At 38.1% G+C, this 24,130-nt stretch overlaps 1 protein-coding gene across 2 annotated transcripts in view; it reads left to right on the top strand.

Annotated features, from left to right (window-relative positions):
- The window catches only part of BUB1B (BUB1 mitotic checkpoint serine/threonine kinase B), a 51,164-nt gene extending 34,781 nt beyond the window's left edge, over nt 1-16,383 (top strand). Inside the window, exons 13-23 of one of the 2 annotated variants that reach the window (XM_060618964.3) lie at nt 168-228; nt 358-460; nt 5,067-5,341; nt 6,513-6,646; nt 6,958-7,098; nt 7,584-7,684; nt 9,791-9,940; nt 11,499-11,641; nt 13,368-13,539; nt 14,332-14,438; nt 15,827-16,383. In XM_060618964.3, coding sequence (XP_060474947.3) covers nt 168-228; nt 358-460; nt 5,067-5,341; nt 6,513-6,646; nt 6,958-7,098; nt 7,584-7,684; nt 9,791-9,940; nt 11,499-11,641; nt 13,368-13,539; nt 14,332-14,438; nt 15,827-16,058 — 1,619 coding nt within the window. In that variant the 3' untranslated portion in view covers nt 16,059-16,383. Of the gene's footprint in view, nt 1-167; nt 229-354; nt 461-5,066; nt 5,342-6,512; nt 6,647-6,957; nt 7,099-7,583; nt 7,685-9,790; nt 9,941-11,498; nt 11,642-13,367; nt 13,540-14,331; nt 14,439-15,826 lie in introns of both variants that reach the window. The other variant, XM_060618962.3, reaches the window with a different exon arrangement.
- The last annotated feature ends 7,747 nt before the right edge of the window (nt 16,384-24,130 follow it).

Genomic DNA, 24,130 nt, shown 5'->3' with positions numbered 1-24,130 from the left:
GTTTAGATAATTGTTTTTAAATGATCTCAACTTTTATATGTTTGAAATTGTTCATTATAAAAGATTACCTTTCTGCTTCCAAATAGCACGAAATATTAATTGACCTAGTTGTCTTGAAGAATAGGTGTTTACTCTTAAGAGTATAAATCTATTCTCTTTCTCTTTAGGTCCCAGTCTACCTTTCTCCATTTTTGATGAGTTTCTTCTTTCAGAAAAAAAAAATAACAGGTTTGAAGCTTTTTGTTTGACACTTAAAAGTCTTCTGTTATTACAAATGAGGGTTATTCTTCCTATTTTAACAGAAAAATTAATTGTTAAATGGGGTAAATTAAATTGTTAAATGTCTTTTTCTAGTCCTCCTGCAGATCCCCCACGGGTTTTAGCCCAACGAAGGCCCCTTGCAATTCTCAAAACTTCAGAAAGCATCAACTCGAATGAAGATGTGCCTCCAGATGTTTGTGTAAGGAGCAATATTCCTAAGTTAATATAAACCGACTAGTGAATTGTTTCATTCAATTCTCACAAAGCTAGGGTTAAAATTAAAATCACTGGCTTAAAATGTAAGCATATGAACAGACACTTAACATCATTAGTCATTGGAGAATGCAAATCAAAACCACAGTGAGATACTATATCACATGCTGTGATCTGTAGCAATGCAGGCTATAATCAAAGACAGAAAATAATAAGTGTTGGTGAGGATGCGGAGGAATGAGAACCCTCTTACAATGCTGGTAGGAATATAAAATGGTACAGCCACTTTGGAAAACAGCTTGGCAGTTCCTCAAAATGTTAAACAGTTACCGTATGTATGACCCAGCAATTCTCTCCTAGGTATATATCTAAGAGAATTAAAAACACATTTACATTAAAAAAACTTGTACATGAATGTTCATAGCAACATTATTTATAGTAGCCAAAAAGTACAAACAGTGCAGTGTCCATCAACTAATGCATAAACAAAATGTACATCCATACAATGGAGTACTATTCAACCATAAAAAGAAATGCCATATGGATAAATCTTATGATATAGATGAACCTTGAAAACACTTTGCTGGGTCACCTGGATGGCTCAGTTGGTTAAGCATCTGACTCTTGACTTCATGGTTTGTGGGTCATGATCTCACAGTTCATAGGAATAAGCCCCAAGTTGGGCTGACAGTGTGCAATCTGCTTGGGATTCTCTGTCTCTCCTTCCCTCTCTGCCCCTTCCCTGCTCACATCTGTGCCTGCACACACACACTCTCTCTCAAAATAAATAAACTTAAAAAAAAAAAAAGGAAAGAAAGCACTTTGCTCAGTGAATGAAGTCAAACACAAAGACCACATATTATATGATTCCATTTGTATGAAATGTCCAGAATGGGCAAATCCATAAAGACAGAAAATAGGTTAGGAATTTCCAGAGAGTTAGAAAGAGGGGGCTGGAGAGTGACTGCCAGTGGGTACGGGGCTTCTCTTTGGGGTGCTGAAAGTGTTCTGGAGTTAGATAGTGGTGATGGTTGCACAACCTTGCGAACACATTAAATACCATGGAATACATACTTTAAAGGGTATGAATTTTTGGGTATGTAAATTAGATCTCAGTTTTTTCAAGTGGGGAGAAAAATCACTGTCTTTGAAAAGCCTTTAGCATTTTTTTAAACCAACATAGCAAAGGATCTTTGTTCTTTTTATATAAGATGCTTTTTGTGACATTTGAAGTTATGTGGACCATTTTTCTTTAGTAATGTTTTATTTTAAGTACTATGGACTAGTGACATGATAATCCTTAGGGTACAAAGACCCTGCTTAGAATTCAAGTCAAAGAACCTTTGTCATTGACATTTTCATTAAAGTTCTAGGGAAGCAAATCATCCCTCTCTTCAAATCAGCATCTGGAAACTTGTCTTGAGGTTGAAGAGAACTGATTGTTTTCTCTGAAGACTTTTAAGGGGAGATGTGTTCAGTAGCTCTGATTTAAAGCAATTATTCGCTATATCCTAAAGAATGAATCCCTCAGGGTAAACATGTTTTTCTTTTTTAAACATGTTTTTCTTTTTATTTACTTACTTATTGAGGTACATTTTATATCCAATAAACTGCACAAATATTAATTATACAGCTAGATGAATTTTTACATGTGTGAATATCCATGCAGTCTCTACCCGGATTAAGATACAGAACATGTCCAGCAACCCAGAAAAGCCTAGGCAGTTGCTTATGGCTAAAGGTGGTGAGACCCCTTTCCATCTGTACTGAATTGGAGTTTCCGGGGATAAAGCCCAAGCAGGGATTTTTGTTTATTTTAAATACTTTCCCGAACAGTTCTGTTAGTCTGCTGACTGCTATGGAAAGAAAATGATGTAGGAGATCGATGCATCACGTACTGTGTCCTGGAAACACACCAGACAACACAGTGAATAGGTCGGCTGGATTTGGAGACAGTGGTTCTAGGTTCAGGTGCTCAGGGATGGACTGAATTATTAAAGGAGTCAATTTTAATATTATTTTGTCTTAAGCCTTTTCCTTGAATTTTGTTAATAGGTGCCTACCAACGGGAGGTGGGGGGGGGATGGGCTAAAGGGGAGATGGGCGTTAAGGAGGGCGCTTTTGGGGATGAGCACTGGGTGTCGTATGTAAGAGATGAATCATTGGGTTCTACTGCTGAAAACAAGACTAGACTACACTGTATGTTCACTAACTTAAATTTAAATTAGAGAAAAAAAAAATAGATGCCTACCAGAATTTCTCCCCTAAGAAAACACTTCTATTTAAAATATCTAAACTAATAGGGCATATAAGTAGTATTTGCATAAAATATAGTCCTAGACCATAGACCTCTATCTTGCTTTGATCTTAAGATTTTTTAGCTACATTTATTGTTTCGTCTAGATGTACCTCTCACCTCTGTTTACTAACATTGAGTCAGAAATTCAAAGTATATGTCAAATTCATAACGATCTAGAAAATTAATATCTAGTATTCATAGTTAAATGAAATAGGCACTCTTATATACTGCAGGTAAATGTTATATAAAGTGATACAGTGTCCCTGAAGGCAGCTTGGCAATATGTGTAAAGAATCTTACTACTTACAGCCTTTTTGACCTGATAATTCTACTTTTAGGAATTACTCCTCAGAAAACTAAGATGTTCCTAAAGATTTAAATGTATAGGGATATTTAAAGTAGTTTTTTTATAATAGTAAAAAATGGGAATAATCTAAAAAAGTTAGTTAACTTCTGATAGACCCACAGTGTGACTCTCATGTTTTTAAAGACTTTTTTTTTTAATGTTTATTTATTTTTGAGACAGAGACAGAGCATGAACGGGGGAGGGTCAGAGAGAGAGGGAGACACAGAATCCGAAGCAGGCTCCAGGCTCTGAGCTGTCAGCACAGAGCCCTACGCAGGGCTCGAACTCACGGACCGCGAGATCATGACCTGAGCCGAAGTCGGACGCTCAACCGACTGAGCCACCCAGGCACCCCTTAAAGACTTTTTAATAGCAAGAAAATAGGCTAAAAGTATAATGAGAAATAATAGTATATACTAGCATAGATGCTGTAATTTCACTTGCTATGGAACCCCTTTTTAATTTATTTAAGTAGGCTCCATGCCCAATGTGGGGTTCAAACTCATGACCCTGAGACCAGGAGTTTCATGCTCCATGAACTGAGCCAGCCAGGTGCCCCTAAAACCCCTTATTTATTTATTTATTTTTGTTTGTTTGTTTTATATAATTTATTGTCAAGTTAGCTAACATACAGTGTATACAGTGTGCTTTTGGCTTTGGGAATAGAGTCCCGTTAAACATCACTTACATACAACACCCGGTGCTCATCCCAACAAGTGCCCTCCTCGATCCCCATCACCCATTTTCCCTGCCCCCCCCCCACACCCCTGTCCCCATCAGCCCTCAGTTTGTTCTCTGTATTTGAGAGTCTCTTATGTAAAACTCCTTTTTTAAATGTATAGAATATGCTTATGCACGTAACCTACCAGATGTATATGGTAACAACAGTTGCATCTGGGGAGTAGTAATTGGAGTGGAGGTGTGGGGGTCAAGTGAGGGAGGGTGACCTTTTCACTATACATCCTTTTAAACTAGTTGATTTTTTAAACCATATACATGTATTACTTTTATTCATAAAGTTTATTTATTTTGAGAGCTAGCAAGTGCGGGAGGGGCAGAGGGAGAGAGAGAGAGAATCCCAAGTAGGCTCTGCACTAACAGCGCAAAGCCTGACTCAGGGCTTGACCCCACGAACTGTGAGATCATGACCTGAACCCAAACCAAGAGTCGGAGGCTTAACTGACTGAGTCATCCAGGTGCCACTACATGTATTACTTTTTTTTTTTTTTTTTAACGTTTTTATTTTTGAGACACAGAGAGACAAAGCATGAACGGGGGAGGGTCAGAGAGAGGGAGACACAGAATCCGAAACAGGCTCCAGGCTCTGAGCTGTCAGCACAGAGCCCGACGCGGGGCTCGAACTCACGGACCGCGAGATCATGACCTGAGCCGAAGTCGGCCGCTTAACCGACTGAGCCACCCAGGCGCCCCTACATGTATTACTTTTAAAGGCAAAGGAATATTTTAAATATTTTCCATTTTTTATACCTTATGCTTTGTTTTCCATATTTTCTACTATGACCGTGAACTATCCTGAGGAAATAAATTAAAATTCAACATTTGGCATAGAAGACTTAAAAGGTAGGAGGATAGTGGATTATCAGAACATTTTCTAGGCCAAAGTCAGGAGAAAAGTATTATTCCTCTAGTTCTTAGGTGAAATTGGTTGGGGAAAAAACATTGTCCAATATTTTTGCTTTGTGTGGAGAATCCTCAGTGTATTTTTTTGGTAATACGTAGTTTGCTGTTTTCATGATACAAAACCTTTTTCCTCGGATGTTATGATGTGGTTTTTAAAATCGTCTTTCCTAGAGATTGTGATATGCTACTTCTGTACCCTATGTTGAAAATCACTTATCTAACGTGTGTCTCGCTAAGTAAAAACAATGAGTGCTCCATATGCTGATTGAAATATTTCAGCTAAACTTTATGTGGTTTTTATTTCAGGATGAATTTACAGGAATTGAGCCCTTGAGTGAGGATGCTATTATCACGGGTTTCAGGAATGTAACTATATGCCCTAACCCAGAAGACACTTGCGACTTTGCCAGAGCAGCTCGATTTGTGTCTACTCCTTTTCATGAGATAATGTCCTTGAAAGATCTCCCTTCTGATCCTGAGAGACTGCTGCAGGAGGAGGATCTAGATGTGAAGATCTCTGAGGACCAGCAGACCGCTTGCGGCATCACCTATAATCCAAGTCTCAGCATCAAGAAGCTCAGGTGATTGTAGATCTTTTATTCTGTGTGTGTTTGTCAGTGATAGTGATCATTTATCAAGCTCTTACTACCTGCCAGGTACTGTGCTGAGTGCTTGCTTTACACAACAGTAGGACTCCCCATGAGAAAGGGTCCATGGGATTTAATAACTGATTTGAATATGAGGGTCAGAAGAAGTAAATTGTGGTGGTTATGAGACTGAGAGGCCCAGGAGGATTATGGTGTCTTTGGGGGAACTTGGCAAAGTGTACCTGTTGGGGAGAGATTTTGTTTTGCCTTTAAAATCGAGTTTTAAATAATGGTAGAATATGGTACACCTGGGTGGCTCAGTCGGTTAAGCAGCCGTCTTTGGCTCAGGTCATGATCTCTCCTGTTTCACGAGTTCAAGCCCCATGCCAGGCTCTGTGCTAACAGCTCAGAGTCTGGAGCCTGCTTCAGATTCTGTGTCTCCCTCTCTCTCTGCCCCTCCCCCACTCGTGCTCTGTCTCTCTCTCAAAAAAATTAATAAACATTTAAAAATTAAAAAAAAATAGTAGTGGAATAGCTGGATACACTGACTTCAGATAAGCAAGTAGAAATGTACTTTTTTAAAGTATCTTTTAATGGAGAGGTGGCAATGAATAAAGAATCGTATTGAGGGAATGGCATAAAGAGCCGTGGGCTAACTATATTTAAAAGTTGGCAAATGTAAACAAATTTTAGTTTTAGGAATATTCTTTAATTTGCCAATTTATGCTTTTAAAACTGCATTTTCAGATTTTTTTTCCTAACAAACTTTTTATCACATTTGCTAGCATTATCTTGAGTGATTTGGGTTTCACTTTCTCTTTCTTGACCTTTTCTTATTGAAGAATAAAAAGTCCACAGATAGGATAACCAAGAAGAAAGTTGGTATCTTAGTCAATGTTTCCCAGTAGTGTAGAATAGATGTAGAGTAGGCATTTAGTATGGATTAGGTGAATAAAGCATAAATTTAGAAAATCTAATGCTGAGTGTTGCTTGTCAGCCAAGGTAGATAAAGTCACCTAGATTCTGATTATGAATCTATATCTGTTTCAGGAAAATAATGGACTTTGAAAATTAAATTGAATTAAAATGAATATTAAATAAAATAACAAAGATGAGTTAATATATATTATCCCTGTGAGGACTGACTCATTTGTGGTTCTTTCAGCCCAATTATCGAAGACAGCCGAGAAGCAACACACTCCTCTGGGTACTCTGGGTCTTCTGCCTCAGTTACAAGTTCCTCCTCCATCAAATGTCTTCAAATTCCTGAGAAACTGGAGCTTACTAATGAGACTGCAGGTAGCTTCATATGTACCACTTGTAAACAAACATACATCTGCATTCATGTCTAGTGAAAACTTATTTATCTCAGCAAACTGATCTTTATGTTTTGTTCTCTAGAAAAGTTACCATAAATTATGAAACTTCTAGAATGAATCAGTACCACCTGAACAGCATAAAGACCTGAAATATGAGTGCTGTTAGGTTAGCAGTGTTGACTGTGCAATCTTGGTTTTGGGTCCTCCCCCCCCCACCCCCCCTTCCGCCTCTGTTTATAATACACATTGAGGTTTTGGGGTGATCCCTTTGTCAACTTTTTTTTCTCCCAGACAACCCTACTCAGTCACCCTGGTGTCCACAGTATCGCAGACAACTACTAAAATCTCTATCAGAGCTGAGGGCCTCAGCAGAATTTTTTGTAGAAGATAGACCAATGCCCAGGTTGGAAATAGGAAAGGAAATTGAATTAGGTAAGTATCATTGGTAAGTGGGTTTTTTTGTATGACAGTATACAAGTAAGTGATTATTTGTACTTGAGCTTGATGTTTGAGCACAATAAATATTTTTGGATTATAAGAAACAGCATTATAGGGGCTCCTGGCCTGCTCAGTCAGTAGAGCGTGTGACTCTTGATCTCAGGTAATGAGTTCAAGCCCCACACTGGGGGTAGAGTTTACTTAATTAAAAAAAATTACTCATCCTTTAAAAAAACAAACAGCATTGTAGCAAAATGAAACAGCATTATAGAGTTGACACACTGATAAGTTCATGTCCCAGTAACAATAGAGATTCTGTCTTCCCCTCTTTCAACTTTTAACAAATGATTTTGAAAAGTATTCTCGATGCTGCTAACTGGCAAATACAAAGTGCCTTTAGCCCTTAAACCAGGAAGTAAAAGTTAAGGAGCTATATACATTCACACTGATTTTTAAATGGAATCATACCTTCTCAACAGGTCATGAGGATTATTGCATTAAACAAGAATACCTAATATGTGAAGATTATAAATTATTCTGGGTGACACCAAGAAACTCTGCAGAGTTAACCATAATAAAGGTGGGACTGGTTCTTTGTCATTTCAATTATCTTGTAAAAAAAAAAAAACAAAACAACTGTGGGTTGAGGCAGTGATTGTGGCCCCATGGTACCATCAAATCCTTTGAATAGTCTATCAGCTTCCTGATAGAAAAGTCAGTGAGACACCAAGAAATCACTCACCATTATATGTCAGGATGAGATATCAAAAATGAGAGGCTATTGTGTAAATCTCTTAATATGTCTAAACATACTAAGTATTCTATCAATGTTATCTTTTTTAGGAAATATCCTGAAATTTTCTGGCCTGCTCCAATCTGGATAAGTTACATTCTGTGTTTGACACACACACACACTCACTCACTCACTCACTCACACTCGCTCACACTCACACAGTATTACCTTGACATTTCCATTCACCATTATCCTAGGGATTCATGTTACCTCTTTCTTACATTGGATGCCCAGTAATACTGGCTCCCATTTTTCTTTCTTTCTTGGTTTAAGGCCTCATATTTTAGTAGCTTCCTGAGAAAGGATGCATGTGATATACATTTTTTTGAAATCTTTCATGTCAGAAAATTCTTTAATCCACATCTTTACTTGATTGGTAGTTTGACTGGATATTACAATTCTAGGTTCAAAACTTTTTTTCCTTAGAATTTTGAAGATAAGCTTTATTATCTTTTGGCTTGGGGCCTTGCTTTCTAAAGTCTTTTGCCATTCTTTGTGTGAGACTGTTTTTCCCTCTCTGGGAATCCTTGTAGGATCTTATGTTTGTCCCCAGTGTCCTGAAATTCCACAAGTATATTATGTTTTGTTAAAAACCTATTCTCTCCCGTACACTAGACACTGGATGGCCATTTTAATCCCGAAACTCCTTCAGTTTTGAGAAATTTATCTTCAAAGAATAAATTATTTCTTCTTTTAAGTCTTCTCTGTTCTCTCATTCTAGAATTCTTTTTATTAGGACATGGAGTCTCTTAGAGATCCTTTAAAAATCTTATCTTTTTTCTCTTTTTCTCTTTTTTTTTTTCTTTCTGGAATGTTTTGTCAACTTTATTTTCAGAACTTTTATTGGATTTTTCTTTTGTCATGCATTTGATTTGTAAGAGCTCTTTTTTATTCTCGAGTTTTTCTTCTTTGTAACATTCTTCATTTCAAAGGTGGAACATATCTTTTCTCTCTGAGTATATTTATGATGCTTTAAATTTTTTTTCTCCCTGCATCATCTGTTTCCTTTTGTCTGTTTTGAATTCAGTCTTTCATATTAGAGGCTTTCTTCAAGTCTTTGACTTTCTATTCATATATAAGCATGGGACTCTAAAAGCTCATTTAAAGCTCTTTGATATAGAACCTTGACACTGTTGGGCCTCACTGTAAGAAGAGTTCACATGGCCATTCAATAAATGCCTCAGTCCTTGAGGTCTTTTCTTTTAAGCTGATCAGACCCTTCAGAGGAAACTTCTAATATCCTGCCTTGATCATATAATCCTGGCTGCTGGCTTCCTGAAAACTAAGTGGGAAAATTAGTCTGGAGAGTGGAGGGGTGGAAAGGTGCATCTTAACATTTGATATATAAACTTTTTCCTCTTCCCCCCAACTCTTAACAATGCCTGGTGTCCTCTAGTCCAGAGCCCTTCTGTTTTATACTCTTTAGGGGTTAACTTTTGGTCTTCTAGAATGGAGGAGAGGCAGTTAGTCTGGGCTACAGGAGTTACTCCTGTACTTCTAACCTCCACGTGAAGTTACTCCTAACTTCCACGTTAATGGAGTTCATCCACTCCTGTATTGGCTCCACCTCCACCCTTACTTCTGTAGGTGATTGGTGCCATCAGTTTTACACTGTGGGGAGATGGTCTTGTAGCATAAATTTGGTTGCTCTCAGCTTTCTCCACTGCTAGAATCAGCTCTCCTTGGGTCTGCTAAGTGGATTGCCTCATACTGTTCTCCTTCCAGCTTCCAGAATTTGTTGCTGCTGTGTTTTTTTATTATAGATTTATGACTTTTAAAACATTCTTTTATTGTTATTTCTGTTGTAGTATCATAAGGGCTGGAGGGAATGTTTTCAATCTGCCAACCATAACCATAGATTCTGATAGCTCTTATTTTTAAAATTTCTTACAGGTGTCCTCTCAACCTGTCCCATGGGACTTTTATATCAACCTCAAGTTAAAGGAACGTTTGAATGAGGAGTATGATCATTTGTGCAGCTGTTACCAATACCAAGATGGTTGTATTGTTTGGCACCAATATATAAACTGCTTCACTCTTCAGGTTTGAGTAATATATAAACATATTTGTGTTCCATTTAGCAAATGAATTTAGTGCAAGATTCCTGTTAATCTTCTAGAAATAGATCAGTTAAATTATAAATTAAAGAGTGCCTGGGTGCCTCGGTTGGTTAAGCTTTGGACTCTTTAATTTCAGCTCAGGTCAAGGGCCCACAGTCCTGAGATTGAGCCCTGTGTCAGGCTCATGCTGGCTGTGAAGCCTGCTTAGGATTCTCTCTGCCCCCCTCTCTCTCTGCCCCACCCCTGCTTGTGTGTGCTCTCTCTCTCAGAACAACAACAACAACAACAACAAAATTATAAATTAAAAGCATTGATCATTTTCCTTTCCCAAGTTCTCTTGACCAAGAACTTCTTTGGTATTTTTTTAACTTTTTATTATGTCAATTTTCAAACATAGACAAAAATAGCATTGTGCAACGACCTAGTCATCTAACTATGATCATCATCAGCTCATGACCACTCTTATTTTAAATTCCTGGTGTGATAATTCCAATATTCTTTCCATGTCTGGTTTTGATGCTTGCTTTGTCTCTTTAAATTGTGTTTTTTGCCTTTTAGTATGTCTTATAATTTTTCTTGATAGCCAGACATGATGTACTGGGTAAAAAGAACTGCTATAAATAGGCCTTTAATAATGTGGTGATAAGGTGTGAGGGGAAGGAAAGCATTGTATAGTTCTATGATTTATGTTCTTTTATAGTGAGCCTTTGCCTCTGGACTGTGTACTTCACAAATATTTCTCCTCCCTTAGGTGGGACAGGATGGCTAGAGTGGGCTGCAGTTGGGTATTTCCCTTCCATAGGTCAAGTAGGCTCTGAGAATACTCTAGCAGGTTAGGCTCTGGTCAACTAGTTTCTCCTGAGACAGAGCTTTTTAAGAACAGAGGGCTCTGGCCTGTTTCAAAATGGTTCCTTTTCCACTCCCCCTCTAGAAGCACAGAGAATTTTTCTCCAATGTTTAGTGTGAGAACCGGATCTAGTTCCTAGACATAAAACTCACAGAAGTGTGAGGGACCTTCCCCACCCCCTCCCATGCTTATAGATCCTAGAAGAGTTGGTTTTTCAGTCTGTTAAGCTTTTTACTTGTTAGGACAGAGTGGCAACTTCCAAACTCCTTACATAAGGAATGGTCTATTTTTGCTACTCTTGTTTTGTCTATGCTATCCCCCACTAGATTATATTTAGAACCCAAATACAATATATCATTCTATTCTTTGGAATGTTCTTAAGAAGGTTTTGTTGCATATTTTGATGGTAATATGAATTTTCTAAAATGGTTGGAATGAAACTACCATTTATAGAGCACCTATTATGGGCCCGGCTAATCCTTGATGTTCTTCATCCATTATTTCATCAAACCCTTACAGTCTCACAGGAGAGCAATGTTGTTAACACTGGGACAAAGACCCAACTACAAAGGAGTCCAAATTCTAGTAGAGAACGACAAGGAAGAGTACAAAGCAGCAGGTAGCAAGGTATTAAGTTTAAGTACAGTCATCCCAACTTAAGAAGTATGTGAATTTTCTGTCCTTTTGTTTCCAGGATCTTCTTCAACACAGTGAACTTATTACCCATGAAATAATAGTGTTGGTTATTTATAACCTTTTGACAATAGTGGAGAAACTACACAGAGCAGAAATAGTCCATGGTGACTTGAGTCCAAGGAGTCTGATTCTTAGAAACAGGTTGGTCCTTTTCATTCCCTTATAATTCTGTCAACTTTCTCTTAAATATGATAGTTTCTGGGGCGCCTGGGTGGCTCAGTTGATTAAGCGGCCAGCTTTGGCTAGAGTCATGATCTCATGATTTGTGAGTTCCAGCCCAGCATCAGGCTCTCTGCTGTCAGTGCAGAGCCCACTTCAAATCCTCCATCCCCCCCCTCTCTGCCCCTCCCTAGCCCCATCCCCACGTACATCCGCGCATTTTCTCTGTCTCTCTCTCATAAATAAATGTTTAAAAAAAATATATGACTAGTTTCCAATTCCTTTTGCCTTTTGATAAATGCCATACGGAGGAACACAGTATGTTAAGAGAGTTATTTGCTATCTAAAAGTCAATAATCATTTGGAATACTTTAAAAGAATTCAAAGAAAAAATACATTGAGGAAACATATTAATTCATAAAAAAGAATTAACCTCTCAGTATTGTGATGATTACTGTCTAGAAGAGATATAAAATATGAATATTTGGAGGAACGTGAAGTAGATTGTATAGTCTTTCTTTGAGTGGGGCCAGTGCAGATCTAGTGAAGATTTTAGCAAAACTGAGGCACTTCTTGGTTTCAAAACCAAAGCTTAATTAAGTCAAACCAGACTGAGGTAATTGTCAAGAGAAGTGGGTAAAACCAGAGTGCAAATGCAAACTATGCCAAGAAAAAGGGCTTGGTGTTCAAATTAAAACCAAGTTTAGACATCACGTTCAAGGAGTGAGCACAGAGCAAGAAATATATAGTTTTATGATGGCCAAAAAATGTTGTATCTTGAACCAAGGAAAATTGGGAGCGAATGTAAATTTTAAAGTAAAATCTATCATTCTGTGATGGGATTAGTCAAAGCCTATATTTAAGAATATAGCACCTATCACTGATAGTAATCAGGGATTTGAAGGAACTGAGAAAAGCAGAGACAAAAGGAACACATGAAAATAATTCATTCTTCTCTGTCACATGTATAGTTCTTCTGTTTATTCGGAGAGTAGCTTTATTGCATGGAATGGCTAACAAAGAAAACATAATTAATAGTGAACTTAGTGTTTAAAATTGTCTTTTTTTATTTCTTTTTTGTTTTTTTTAAAAAGTAAATAACAGTTGGAATTACAGATAAGAGTAAGAGAGAATATGGTGTTCGTTTAATAAAAACAGGATAGTTTACAGTAGAGGTGGCATTTTACAAAAAAAAACTGCCTTATATTGTTGTTTCAGTTAAATTCTGACAAAGAGGAATCTGAATAACACTTGGAAAACCTAATCTATATAATGAACAAGAAGGCCTATGACATCTATAAAAGCTTATTTCTTCCATCATAATTCTTATCAGTGTGTAAAACATTGCTCTTGTATGTATTACTGTGTCTAGTAAGACAGAGGATTGCACTCTACTTTCAGTATTTATGTTATGTAATAAACATAGTATGATAAATGTTCTGTGGTGGGTATGCATTATGGTTTAGATGTACTTTTGTCACTGGACTAATCTCAACATTCCCCACTTAAGGTGGACACATCTGCTGCTCTTACAGGTGCATTTTCATAGCTAACCACTGGAGGGAGCTGTTGGCATAGCTAAGAGTCACCTGCAGTACCTATTTTTTTTCTTTTCCTTTTTTTTTTTTTTTTTTTTTTTTTAAGACCGGCTCTGCAGCTTCTTTCATGGCCTATTTTTATTATCTCTTTCTCTTAAATCTGGGCTTAGAATCCACGATCCTTATGATTGTAATAAGAACAATCAAGCTTTGAAGATAGTGGACTTTTCCTACAGTGTTGACCTTAGGGCGCAGCTAGATGTTTTTGTCCTCAGCGGCTTTCGGACTGTACAAATCCTGGAAGGACAAAAGATCCTGGCTAACTGCTCTTCTCCCTACCAGGTAAGTGTAAAAGAAGCCTGAGCAAATATGGAAAGGGTTTCTTAATCTCTTTCTTATCTACATAAGCCATGAAAGCTAGTGTTTACTGATATTGTCTCGCCTGGAATAGATGACCTAGTTTTCAAATAGCACCAAGTCAAGCAAAATGTACCATTTTTCTATCACAACATTGAAGACTGTACACATACACGTGCAGACACATGACTAACTCAGTAACCTAAATGGCAGGGCCATTTCTATAAGCTTATCTGTTGTGTGGTCTTTTATTAGACATTTTCTGTAATCTTTGTGAAATAAGGAGAACAGTCTGCTCTGTGTATGTCAAAATTGTTGTGAGGATTAAATGGAATAGTGTGTATAAAAAGAGTATTAAAGTGTAAAGTGTTTTATATGCTAGCATTGTATACAAAAATTCCTCTGACTTGTCTCTGAACATTTGGCATTCGCTGATTGAATATGTAGCATGAACTTGAACTATCATGCGAACCACGTTTAGATCACAGAGGCCATGCAAATTCAGTAGGTCTACAAATTTGAATTGGACAGTCGGATATTTTTGTTCTTCAGGACAATTTTGTTCTCATCTTTTATTCTTAAGGCTAAATCCTAGAGTTAGCTCTGTTGATCACTTCTTTGGGGGAGCTTCTCCCTTTATGGTAAGGGTAGGGAACAGTCTACTAAAATGTATGTCATAAGATAAGCATTATAATAACTTTCAACTTTCTACATAAATAAGTTGCCATGATCGTAGCAGAGAATTATTTTAGCTGATGGTGCTTTTTGTGATTTCAGGTAGATCTGTTTGGTATAGCAGATTTAGCACATTTACTATTGTTCAAGGAACACCTACAGGTCTTCTGGGATGGGTCCCTCTGGAAACTTAGCCAAAATATTTCTGAGTAAGTATTGGTGATTTCAGGGTCTTTGCCTGTCCACATAATTTTCTCTTGCTCTTGGATGCCCTCTGCTTGGGCAGCCTTAGTTTTCTTATTCCAAATGCCATAATTCCATTAATTTCAACCGGTTTCCATTAGAATATCAGTGGAGGATCTAGTGCAGGACAAAGGAATTGCTAATTAAAAATAAGAATCAAACTATTCAGACTTCAGGACATCATTCTGTACCTAGATGTATCATAGAGACTGTGACTATGATAAGGAAGCCTCTCAATCTAAAAGTGTTAATAGAAACATTTCATGAGAATAGTTTTCTAACCAATTGATATTAGTCTTATACTCCTTTTCAGTAGCTATTGTTATCAAAGTTAATAAGCATTTCTTGAAGAGAATTAAATTTCTAAATTATATACTAATTTTAGGCTATTTATTTAATGAATGGTCAGAACCAAAGCAGAGAACTGAATCTCCTTAGAGAAGTAAATGCTCCCTTAATAAGAGCTGCTTGGTCTTAGAACCTTAGTATTCCCTTAAACCTACTCATAAAACTTATTAAATATCCCATGTTCCACTTTAGCTTATCATAGCTAATAATTTCCCAGAATAAGCTTCCCAATCTATCACTTATTGGTATGTTCTTTGGCTTAAAAAAAAAAAAAAAAAAGACAATGTTGAGAATTTAACACCCCTTCTCCATTCTCCCTGCCCCCAACAAATTGAATTATGTATTTTTTTCTTATTTAATTCAGAATTTGGCCAGTCTTGTCTCTTAAACATGCTTTAAAAACAGGCTTTAAATATAATGTAAGACCTGTAGGATAAATTCAGGTATCTCTAGTTGGTTATGGTCCTAGGTGGGTCTAATACAAACAGGTGGCATCAGCTGGGGTTTCCTAATAACCCTGCCTTACACAATAATAGAAGCTTCTCTGATTTAAAAAAGTTACAAACATCACAGACTTAAGCAATAGTTACTTCAGTCAAGCTTAGTATTCTCAGAAGATTGTGAAGATAATAAAACACTGGGCTGGAGGAGAGGGAGAACTGCTGTCTCTGTAAGACCTACCTAGACTTTAGGAAAGTTAGAGAAGAGAAGCAAAACTCAAATTTCTTCTATTGTAGAACAGTGCTGCATCTTAGTGCACAGAGGAAATTTATAGATTCAGATCAGAGACTTTCTCTTTACATGCATTGTATTATTGGCTTTCCCCACCAGAGTAGTCTTTTTTTTTTTTTCCACCTTGTGCTTTGACAGGACTACTTGAATGCGCTCTAATCCTAGAGTTGTAGCTATTACCTTAAATTATTTAGTGCATAAATGTACCACTGATTTAAATCCAGAGTTCTTTTATGTGCCTAATCTTGATGGAAATGGTTTTATATATTTTTAGGCTAAAAGATGGTGAATTGTGGAATAAATTCTTTGTGCGGATTCTGAATGCCAGTGATGAGTCCACAGTGTCTGTTCTGAGGGAACTTGCAGCAGCAATGAATGGGGTGTTTGACACCGCATTCCAAAATCACCTGAACAAAGCTTTATGGAAGGTAGGGAAGTTAATCAGTCCTGGGGCTTTGCTCTTTCAGCAAGATAGGCAGTCAAGTCTCTCACAGATTCCTGCCTAAAACCAATGGTTGTATTATGGAACACTGGGCCTGGGTATGCTATAATTTAATTTAGAACACATTTAGGTACACTACCAACACATTTCTACTTTTTAGTAGAGGTATATTTCTAGGTAACTCGCATTTTTTACAAGGCCACTATTCTTGGCCTTGTCTAACTAACAAAGAACTGTTTTATTCTTAATGGGCTCCATAGGAATGGGTACCTTATTGTCATTTAACACATCTGTCTCTACTTTTCCCTGTACATTTTTCTTGTGTAATTTGTGACATGTACCCTAATGGTCGCTATGTATTTTTAAGTAATAAAATAGTATTTGTTGAATTTGTGCTTCTAACATCTCATCTACTTTTTGCCAACTAAGATAACAAATGGCTTGATTTTGCAGACAGGAGCTGTTTTACCATGGGAATTTATATATATCCTAGACATGGAACTGCTGATAGAATCATAATAAAACAGAATAGCCAACCATTCCTTCGGGTGCTCCTCACCTTCCACTAAGTGGCCTAGATTTAAAAGTAGATAAAATTATTTCTGTAAGGCCAAATTTCTTAAATTTCAAGCAGCAAAATTGTTCGTTTTGATCCTATTTTAATGTTTTCATTTTTTATCCACAAGACCCTTTTGTGTGTTTTATATAATCCAGTGGTGCTGCAGCTCTTGGGTCTCTTGATTAGGATTACGGCTGTTAGAAAGGAAGAGAGAAGGTTTTGAACAGGGTGTAGCAGCCTTTTAGAAATGGAATAATCATTCTGTGACATGCAGAATGACTTGGGGCTCAATGAAAGAATGGAAGCAAGTTTTGTCGTTTGGAAGATTTGAAGAGATAGAAGGGCAGAATGAAAAGATAACTTTGAAGCATGCACTAATTGGGGAGAGAGTAGCTCTAGATGAAGTATTGGACCCCCAAACAGAAGCACGAATTATACCTGGCCTTAGGCATAGGGAGGAAAATTGGAAGAATGGGGCAATGAAAATGATCTGCTTCATTTCTGAATATCAAAATTCTCATATGTGCCTCCCTCCATGATGGTGCCTGATTATTTCTCTGTGTGTGTGTGTGTGTGTGTGTGTGTGTGTGTGTGTGTGTGTGTTTTGACTCTAGTTGTCACTGTTACTGCTCTAAGATTGCTGGAAAGCAGAAAATTCTAAGTATATCTCAACTAAAAATATTTAAGCGTATATAGTTAAAGCGCTGAAATATGACTTGAATCTGAAAGATAGTCAACTTAGAAATTTTTGCTTTTAACCAAAATACAACTTTTCATTTTTATGGTCGCTTTTTGTACAACTGATGATGTAAAATTATGTATCTTTATCTTTTGTGTAATTGGACCCTTCTACACCTCTGCTCTCCTCATTTCTCAATCCACCCCTTTGACACATTAAAATCATTAGTCTGAGGCTGGACAGTAAATTTAGATTCTTTCTTAACATAGGCATAGCTACCATCTAGTGAATTCTTTAAGAACTTTAACAGAAAGCCTGAAAAACCACTGGTCTATAGATAAAGCTTTGTCTTTCAAATTCCACTCTGAGAAGAAAGAGGAGAATCTGAGGAAGTTCCATTGTTAGAGAACCTGCAACTGTTTTGCCAGCTCTCCCTCCTTTCCCCAGCCCCTCCAACCCCAACCCTTCGTTGTAGAAGGAAGAAGACAGTTAGGACCTGTGATGTCCCTTTTTTTTTTTTTTTTTAAATGTTTATTTATTTTTGAGAAAGAGAGAGACAGAGCATGAGTGGAGCAAGGGCAGGGAGAGAGGGAGACAAAGAATCTGAAGCAGGCTCCAGGCTCTGAGCTATCAGCGCAGAGCCTGACTTGGGGCTTGAACTCACGGACTGTGAGATCATGACCTGAGCTGAAGTCGGACGGTTAACTGACAGAGCCACCCAGGCGCCCTAGGACCTGTGATGTCTTAGTTTTTTCTTTGCCTGAGCATACAACCACCAAGTGGGCATATTTCCATTTCCCTTGTGTTTTATGCTTGTTTTCGTCTTTGGAGAAGGAAGCCTGTGTTTTGGCAGAAGCTTCAAATGGTTCTTATTTCTTGTCTTACTAAGGCAGAAGTAGCCTAACAATGGACCTGGTAGGGGAAATAGCTGAAAAGATAGGGTTTTTACTTTTGAAAGAGACCATGGAATGTATAGTGCCTCACCATTCACAAAGGGTGCATCCACTCATCTTCTACCACTGTTAGAGCCCTCATCTTCCAGTGCCAGTTGAGTAAGAAACTTTCCACCCAAGTCAAAGTGCTCTAACTGATGCCAAACCTGAATCTGGAAATTAAAAGGTTTCCTATAGCAGTAGGACTTTAGACTGTTGGTTGAGCTGTTACCTCAAGGTAGATAAGAAAGCCTTCCAGATGGTTCGCGCAAGCCTCTTTGAAATGACTATTGTTGATGTGTTTAAAGTTTTTAAGCAGACACCAAAGAAAGGCTTCTTTTCCATTGCATTGGAAAGGTGGAGTTCTTCCTCCCAACTGCACCAGCTCTTTTTTTTTTTTTAGATGACTTTATTAACTTAAGTAGCGATGATCCCATTAAGGAGATTACAATTTTTTTTTAGTTTATATACTCATTTTGAGAGAGAGAGATAGAGAGAGAGAGAGAGAGAGAGAGAGCAAACATGCACGTGTGGGAAAGGGGCAGAGAGAGGCGGGGAAAATCTCCAGCAAGCTCCCTGCTGCCAGCACTGAGCTGGACACAGGGCTTGATCTAAGGAACCGTGAAATCATGACCTGAACCAAAATCAAGAGTCAGAGGCTCAACTGACTGAGCCTCCCAGGCACCCCTGTACCAGCCCTTTCTAACATGCCAAAATTTGCTTCCAGTCTGGCTCCTAAAATAGACTTCCCTAGTGAGGAGGATGTATTTTAAAAAATTGTTTTTAAGTTTATTTATTTTGAGAGAGAGCAGGGAAAGGGCAGAGAGAGAGGAAGAGAGAGAATCCCAAGCAGGTTCTGTGCCATCAGCACAGAGACCAAGGTGGGGCTCGATCCCACAAACTCATGAGATCATAACCTGAGCCGAAATCAAGAGTCAGACACTTAACTGACTGAGCCACCCAGGTGCCCCTAAAATTTTTTCTCTTAATATGGTCAACTTTGACCTTAATGAGGTCCTTCATTCCGCCAAATTTAATAGGATAAAGGTGACATTTCAAATCAGTATGGGAAAAGGTGGGGTATTCAATAACTAGTGTTGAAACAATGGATCAGAGTTTGAACTCTAATCCTCTAGTGGATTCTGTACCTCCCAGTGCACTGTAGCTTTCCCAGATTTCAGTCTGCACTTACCCTGTCAGCCGTGTGCCCTTGTGCAGTGAAAAAGTTGCACAGCCACGTGCAGTGGTCCTACCTGTTTCACTGCTTAGCTGCAAAACAATTTTAGATAGATCAAAATGTTAATGTAAGAAAATGAAAATATGAAATACTAGATGGCTTTGTAACCTTTGTCTTTGTGGCATAAAGCTAAGATAAAAGCAAGAAGATTCCTATTTATTACTATAGTAGATAAAAACCTAAATCTAATATGACTACCTATCTCTCGCCTCAAAAAAAAAAAAAAAACCCATAAACTGAAACTAGGAAAAATTACTTGCAACATGTATTTGCATCATCTTTCACTTGCATTACCTCAAGGTCTCATAACTGATCTCTATGCTTCCCCACCCACCTCCATTTATAACAGAACACGTATCACAGCCTATGAGACCCTACCAGTTTGAGCCCACTATTCCCTGACCTCTTCCCTGACTCTGCTTTTCCTCACTCACTCCTCTCTAGCCTGTCCACCTCCTTGCTTCTCCCTAAACACTCCAGCTAGTTTATCTCTTTATGGCCTTTTTGCTTACCATTTCTTCTGCCTGTATCTTCACATGGATTATTCCCTTACTTCCCTTTAGGTGTCCTCTCAAATCTCCACCTTACCACAAAGGTCTTCCCTGGCCATTCTATACACACACATCCTTCCACACACACTGCTGCTACTTTCTGTCCCTCTTTGCCCTGCTTTGTTTTCTCCAAAGCATGTATCACAACTCTGCACGCGCGCGCGTGTGTGTGTGTGTGTGTGTGTGTGTGTAAATTTTTTTTCTATATCCCGCTACTAGAATTTAACTTTCTTAAGGGCAAGGATTTACTTGTTTCCTGTTTTAACCCCAATGCCTGAATGAATAAAATATGACAAAGCACTACTTAACCCTAATGTACAAAGAAACTCTTTAAAAATTTTTGAAAACCAGTAGAAATAGACAAAGGACATGAACAGTCCACTAAGAAACATTTTAATGGCCAACTTACCTGACATGTTCACCCTTCATTCTGAATTAAGTAAAATGCAAAATAAACCTGAAATTTTTATCATTCACATAGAAAATAGTTGAAAATTGTGTTTGTTAGTGTGAGGGGAAGCAGATACTCATTTATATTGTTAGTTGGTACAAATTGTATGTTATTAGAAGGTGATTTGGCAATATTTATTAAATTTAAATACTCCCTCCAGCTGAGAAAATTTTCTAAGAATTTATCTTAAAGAAACATTGGCACAGGTGCTCAAAGATAAAGCACTGTTTATATTGTTGTCTTCCTTGCTTCCAAGGCTCATTAGTCCCGAAAGGATGATCAATATGACAGACCCCAGGAAAATGTGAATCCTGGAACCAATGCAGAGGTGATGTCAGACCATTTTTGTAGACTGTAGGGGTGCCTTGGCTTTGGTGCTGAAAGCCAGTCTTCCAATTTGGCATGAGTCCACAGAGATGGCAGAAACCTGCATTAGGCTTTGAGAGATTAATTCCAGACATTTTCAGCTTAGGTTAAAAAAAAAAAAAAAAAAAAATGAAGGGAAAAAGTGATTACCTTTGGGGAGAGTGTACAGGAGTGGAGAGAAGACAGAATGAAGGCTTTTACTTTTCAATTTGTGTGTTTCTAAACATTTTGAATTTTCTGACCATGTACATGTATTAATTACTTTTTTATTTTTGTCTGTTGTCTAAGAAATTATGGGCCATGGTTTTGTCTTTTCCTTCTTCTATTAAAAAATAAAAAACCTGGGGCGCCTGGGTGGCTTGGTCGGTTAAGCATCTGACTTCGGCTCAGGTCATGATCTCACAGACCGTGAGTTCGAGCCCCGCGTCGGGCTCTGTGCTGACAGCTCAGAGCCTGGAGCCTGTTTCAGATTCTGTGTCTCCCTCTCTCTCTGCTCCTCTCCTGTTCATGCTCTGTCTCTCTCTGTCTCAAAAATAAATAAACGTTAAAAAAAAATTTTTTTTAATAAAAAATAAAAATAAAAAACCTAATAAGTGTTAGTTTTTTTTTTTTTAATGGGAAATTTGGGAAGTTTATCATCCAAATATCAAAGTGGGATTAATTTGAAATTAAAATGCAAGAGTAAAAATAATTATATATATATATATGTATATTTTATTATTATTATTTGAGAGAGCGTACACACACAAGCAGAGAAGAGAGGCAGAGGAAGAGAGAATCTTAAGCACGCTCCACGCTCAGCACAGAGCCTGACGCAGAGCTTGATCTCATGACCCTGGGATCACGACCTGAGCTGAAATCTAGAGTCAGGTGCTCAACCAAAAGAGCCACCCAGGCACCCCTAGAGTGAAAATAATTTTAAATCATTGAAGAGAATCTATCTAAACTTCTATTTTTAGTGTGCTAAAAATTAATATATATTCAAATGTTTTGTAATTTTTCATTAGATATATGATTTCCATGATTACCATCTTCCTTATAATTTCCTATGTCTGTGAACAAGGAATTGAATTACATAAAACTTGACTTTTTTCAAAACAAAATTTATTTTATGATTTTCATATAAACACTTGAGTTTCCACAAACTTGACATTATATGATTAAGAAAGGAACAGACAGACCATGATGAACTTAGGCTAAACTTCTATAAACATATACCTCTTTTTTTTAATCAAAGAATACCACTACCAATAATCTTGTTCTTTAGATGCTCCTGTGGCAGACTTTCAGCTGCCCAAGATATTGTCACAGAAGTTCAAATTGGCCTCTTCACGGGAAAGGAGTGGTTGCCCAGATTGCTAGTTTTCAAACTCCTTGTGAACAAACAACTATGTGTCTATTAATTTTATATACTCCCAGATATTAGCACATGGTTGCCAACAGTAAGCCGTGAATTAAAATGTTGGAAAAGAGCAGCTATGAATTCAAAAACTAGTTAAACCGGAGCGTTGGTGAAAGGGAATAAAATCTATCATAGGCTCTAGATATGCATGAAATCATAATCTCACTTTCTAGTGTGGCATCTTATGTATGTTTCTATAACCTTCTGTTGTAATTGACAGCTGACCTTACATTGTGATACGCTTCATTGTCCTGTTTACTCCTTTCACAATTAAATGTTATTTTCACAGGTGTATTCATTCCATTGGAATGTGTACTTTATTTCCCACGTGTGTTTAATGCAGCCTCACGTTCATTTGAAACAGTTATGTGAATTAGTGTATGCTGCAGTTTCAAAGTAGTTTAATCTTACTGGCCTGGTCATGTGATGCATTTTTATTTAATTGCTTCAGTCCTGCAATTAACAAAGCGAGGATGACATTTCATAAAAACCAAATACCCATTAAAATCTGTGAACAAAAAGAGGAACATACATTTATTTGTTTGCTTTTGCATTTTTCAAATAAAATTGAAAAAGCTGGTAATGCTAGAATAAAATAATAAAACATTGAAAAGGTGACACATGAAGTTTCAATGAGATTGGCTCATTCAAGGAAATGAGCTAAGGATGAGCGCGTGTGCTCAGTGAGCCGAAGAGTCCCAGCAAATCAAGGGGGTCAGGCGGGCAGAAATAAGAGCTGGGCAGAGTAGATGAAAGTTGACTAGCGGTGCTGGGAGAGACCTTCCACACATCAACTGTACCCCATCACTGAACAGTTAAGGAAGCCACTCCACGTGCTCAGGACTCCCCCAGAAAGTCACATCCAGTATCTTAGCATGTGGACCAATGGTTGAGGTTCCACCACTAGGTATAGGCCACTAGGGGCCGCCCGGTAGCTCCTACCCGAACGTTCCCCTACCGCATTATATTATTAGCCGCCTTGAACAGGCACATGTGCATGCCTTGCCTTCCTCACTCAGATAAGGTCTTTGGGACAAGGTATGTGTCTTTTTTTTTTTTTTACACTTAGAACCCCCATGCAGTGCTCACGTTATAAGGGGTCAATCGCACAGGCCCGGGGTCTGCTAGTACTTTCTCAGGATCGAGGTGGCTCCCTGCCTATGGTGCCAAATCAAACATTAGCACGGGGATGCTTGGGTGGCTCAGTTGGTTGAGCGTCCAACTTCGGCTCAGGTCATGGTCTCATGGTTCATGGGTTCAAGCCCCGCATCGGGCTCTGTGCTGACAGCTCAAAGCCTAGAGCCTACTTAGGATTCTGTGTTCCCCTCTCTCTCTGCCCCTCCCCCGCTCGTGCTCTGTGTCTCTCTCTCAAAAGTGAATAAAGATTAAAAAAACAAAAAAAACACTAGCATGGTGGTTAGAAATGCTGCCTCTAGGGCCGGAATGCCTGTGCTTGAATCCTGGCTGTGTGGCATTGAACAAGTTACTTACCGTTTCTGAGTTAGTATTCTCTGTAAAATAAGGACAGCCTGAGTGTCTACCGAGTATTGCAAATTAAAGTTTCTAGTACCCGTAACTTGTAGATACTTGTATTGATTTAGTTCTTATGTTGCTTGAGCAATCTAAAGTTCTCTGGCATCCTCTCAAGTAGATTGGGATCCCAGCCAGTTGGTTGGAGCTTTACTGTCTTAAAAGTCAATTTATAGTATAGCATATAGCCAAATCTGTAGTAAGATAAAGGTAGGTGAAAGAAGCATGGTGTCTGTAATCTAAAGATAAGGGGAAAGGAGTTGTTCCTGTTGGAGGTGACCTTCCGGGAACCAAATCTTTGTCCTTAAGACAGTCTCAAGATCAGCCAAGTACCAAGCTATCAGGAAGGTCCGCCTGGTCCCCAGTCTTCAGTCCACAAGGTCACTTCAGTCTGCAGGGTCTCCCCCAGCTTATAGCTCTCTGCTGCTT

Source organism: Panthera onca, chromosome B3 (genome assembly GCF_046562875.1).
Source record: "Panthera onca isolate mPanOnc1 chromosome B3, mPanOnc1 haplotype 2, whole genome shotgun sequence".
NCBI classification, from domain to species: domain Eukaryota; kingdom Metazoa; phylum Chordata; class Mammalia; order Carnivora; family Felidae; genus Panthera; species Panthera onca.
Note: the sequence above shows the minus strand (reverse complement) of the source record. Positions and strands in the feature narration are given on the sequence as shown.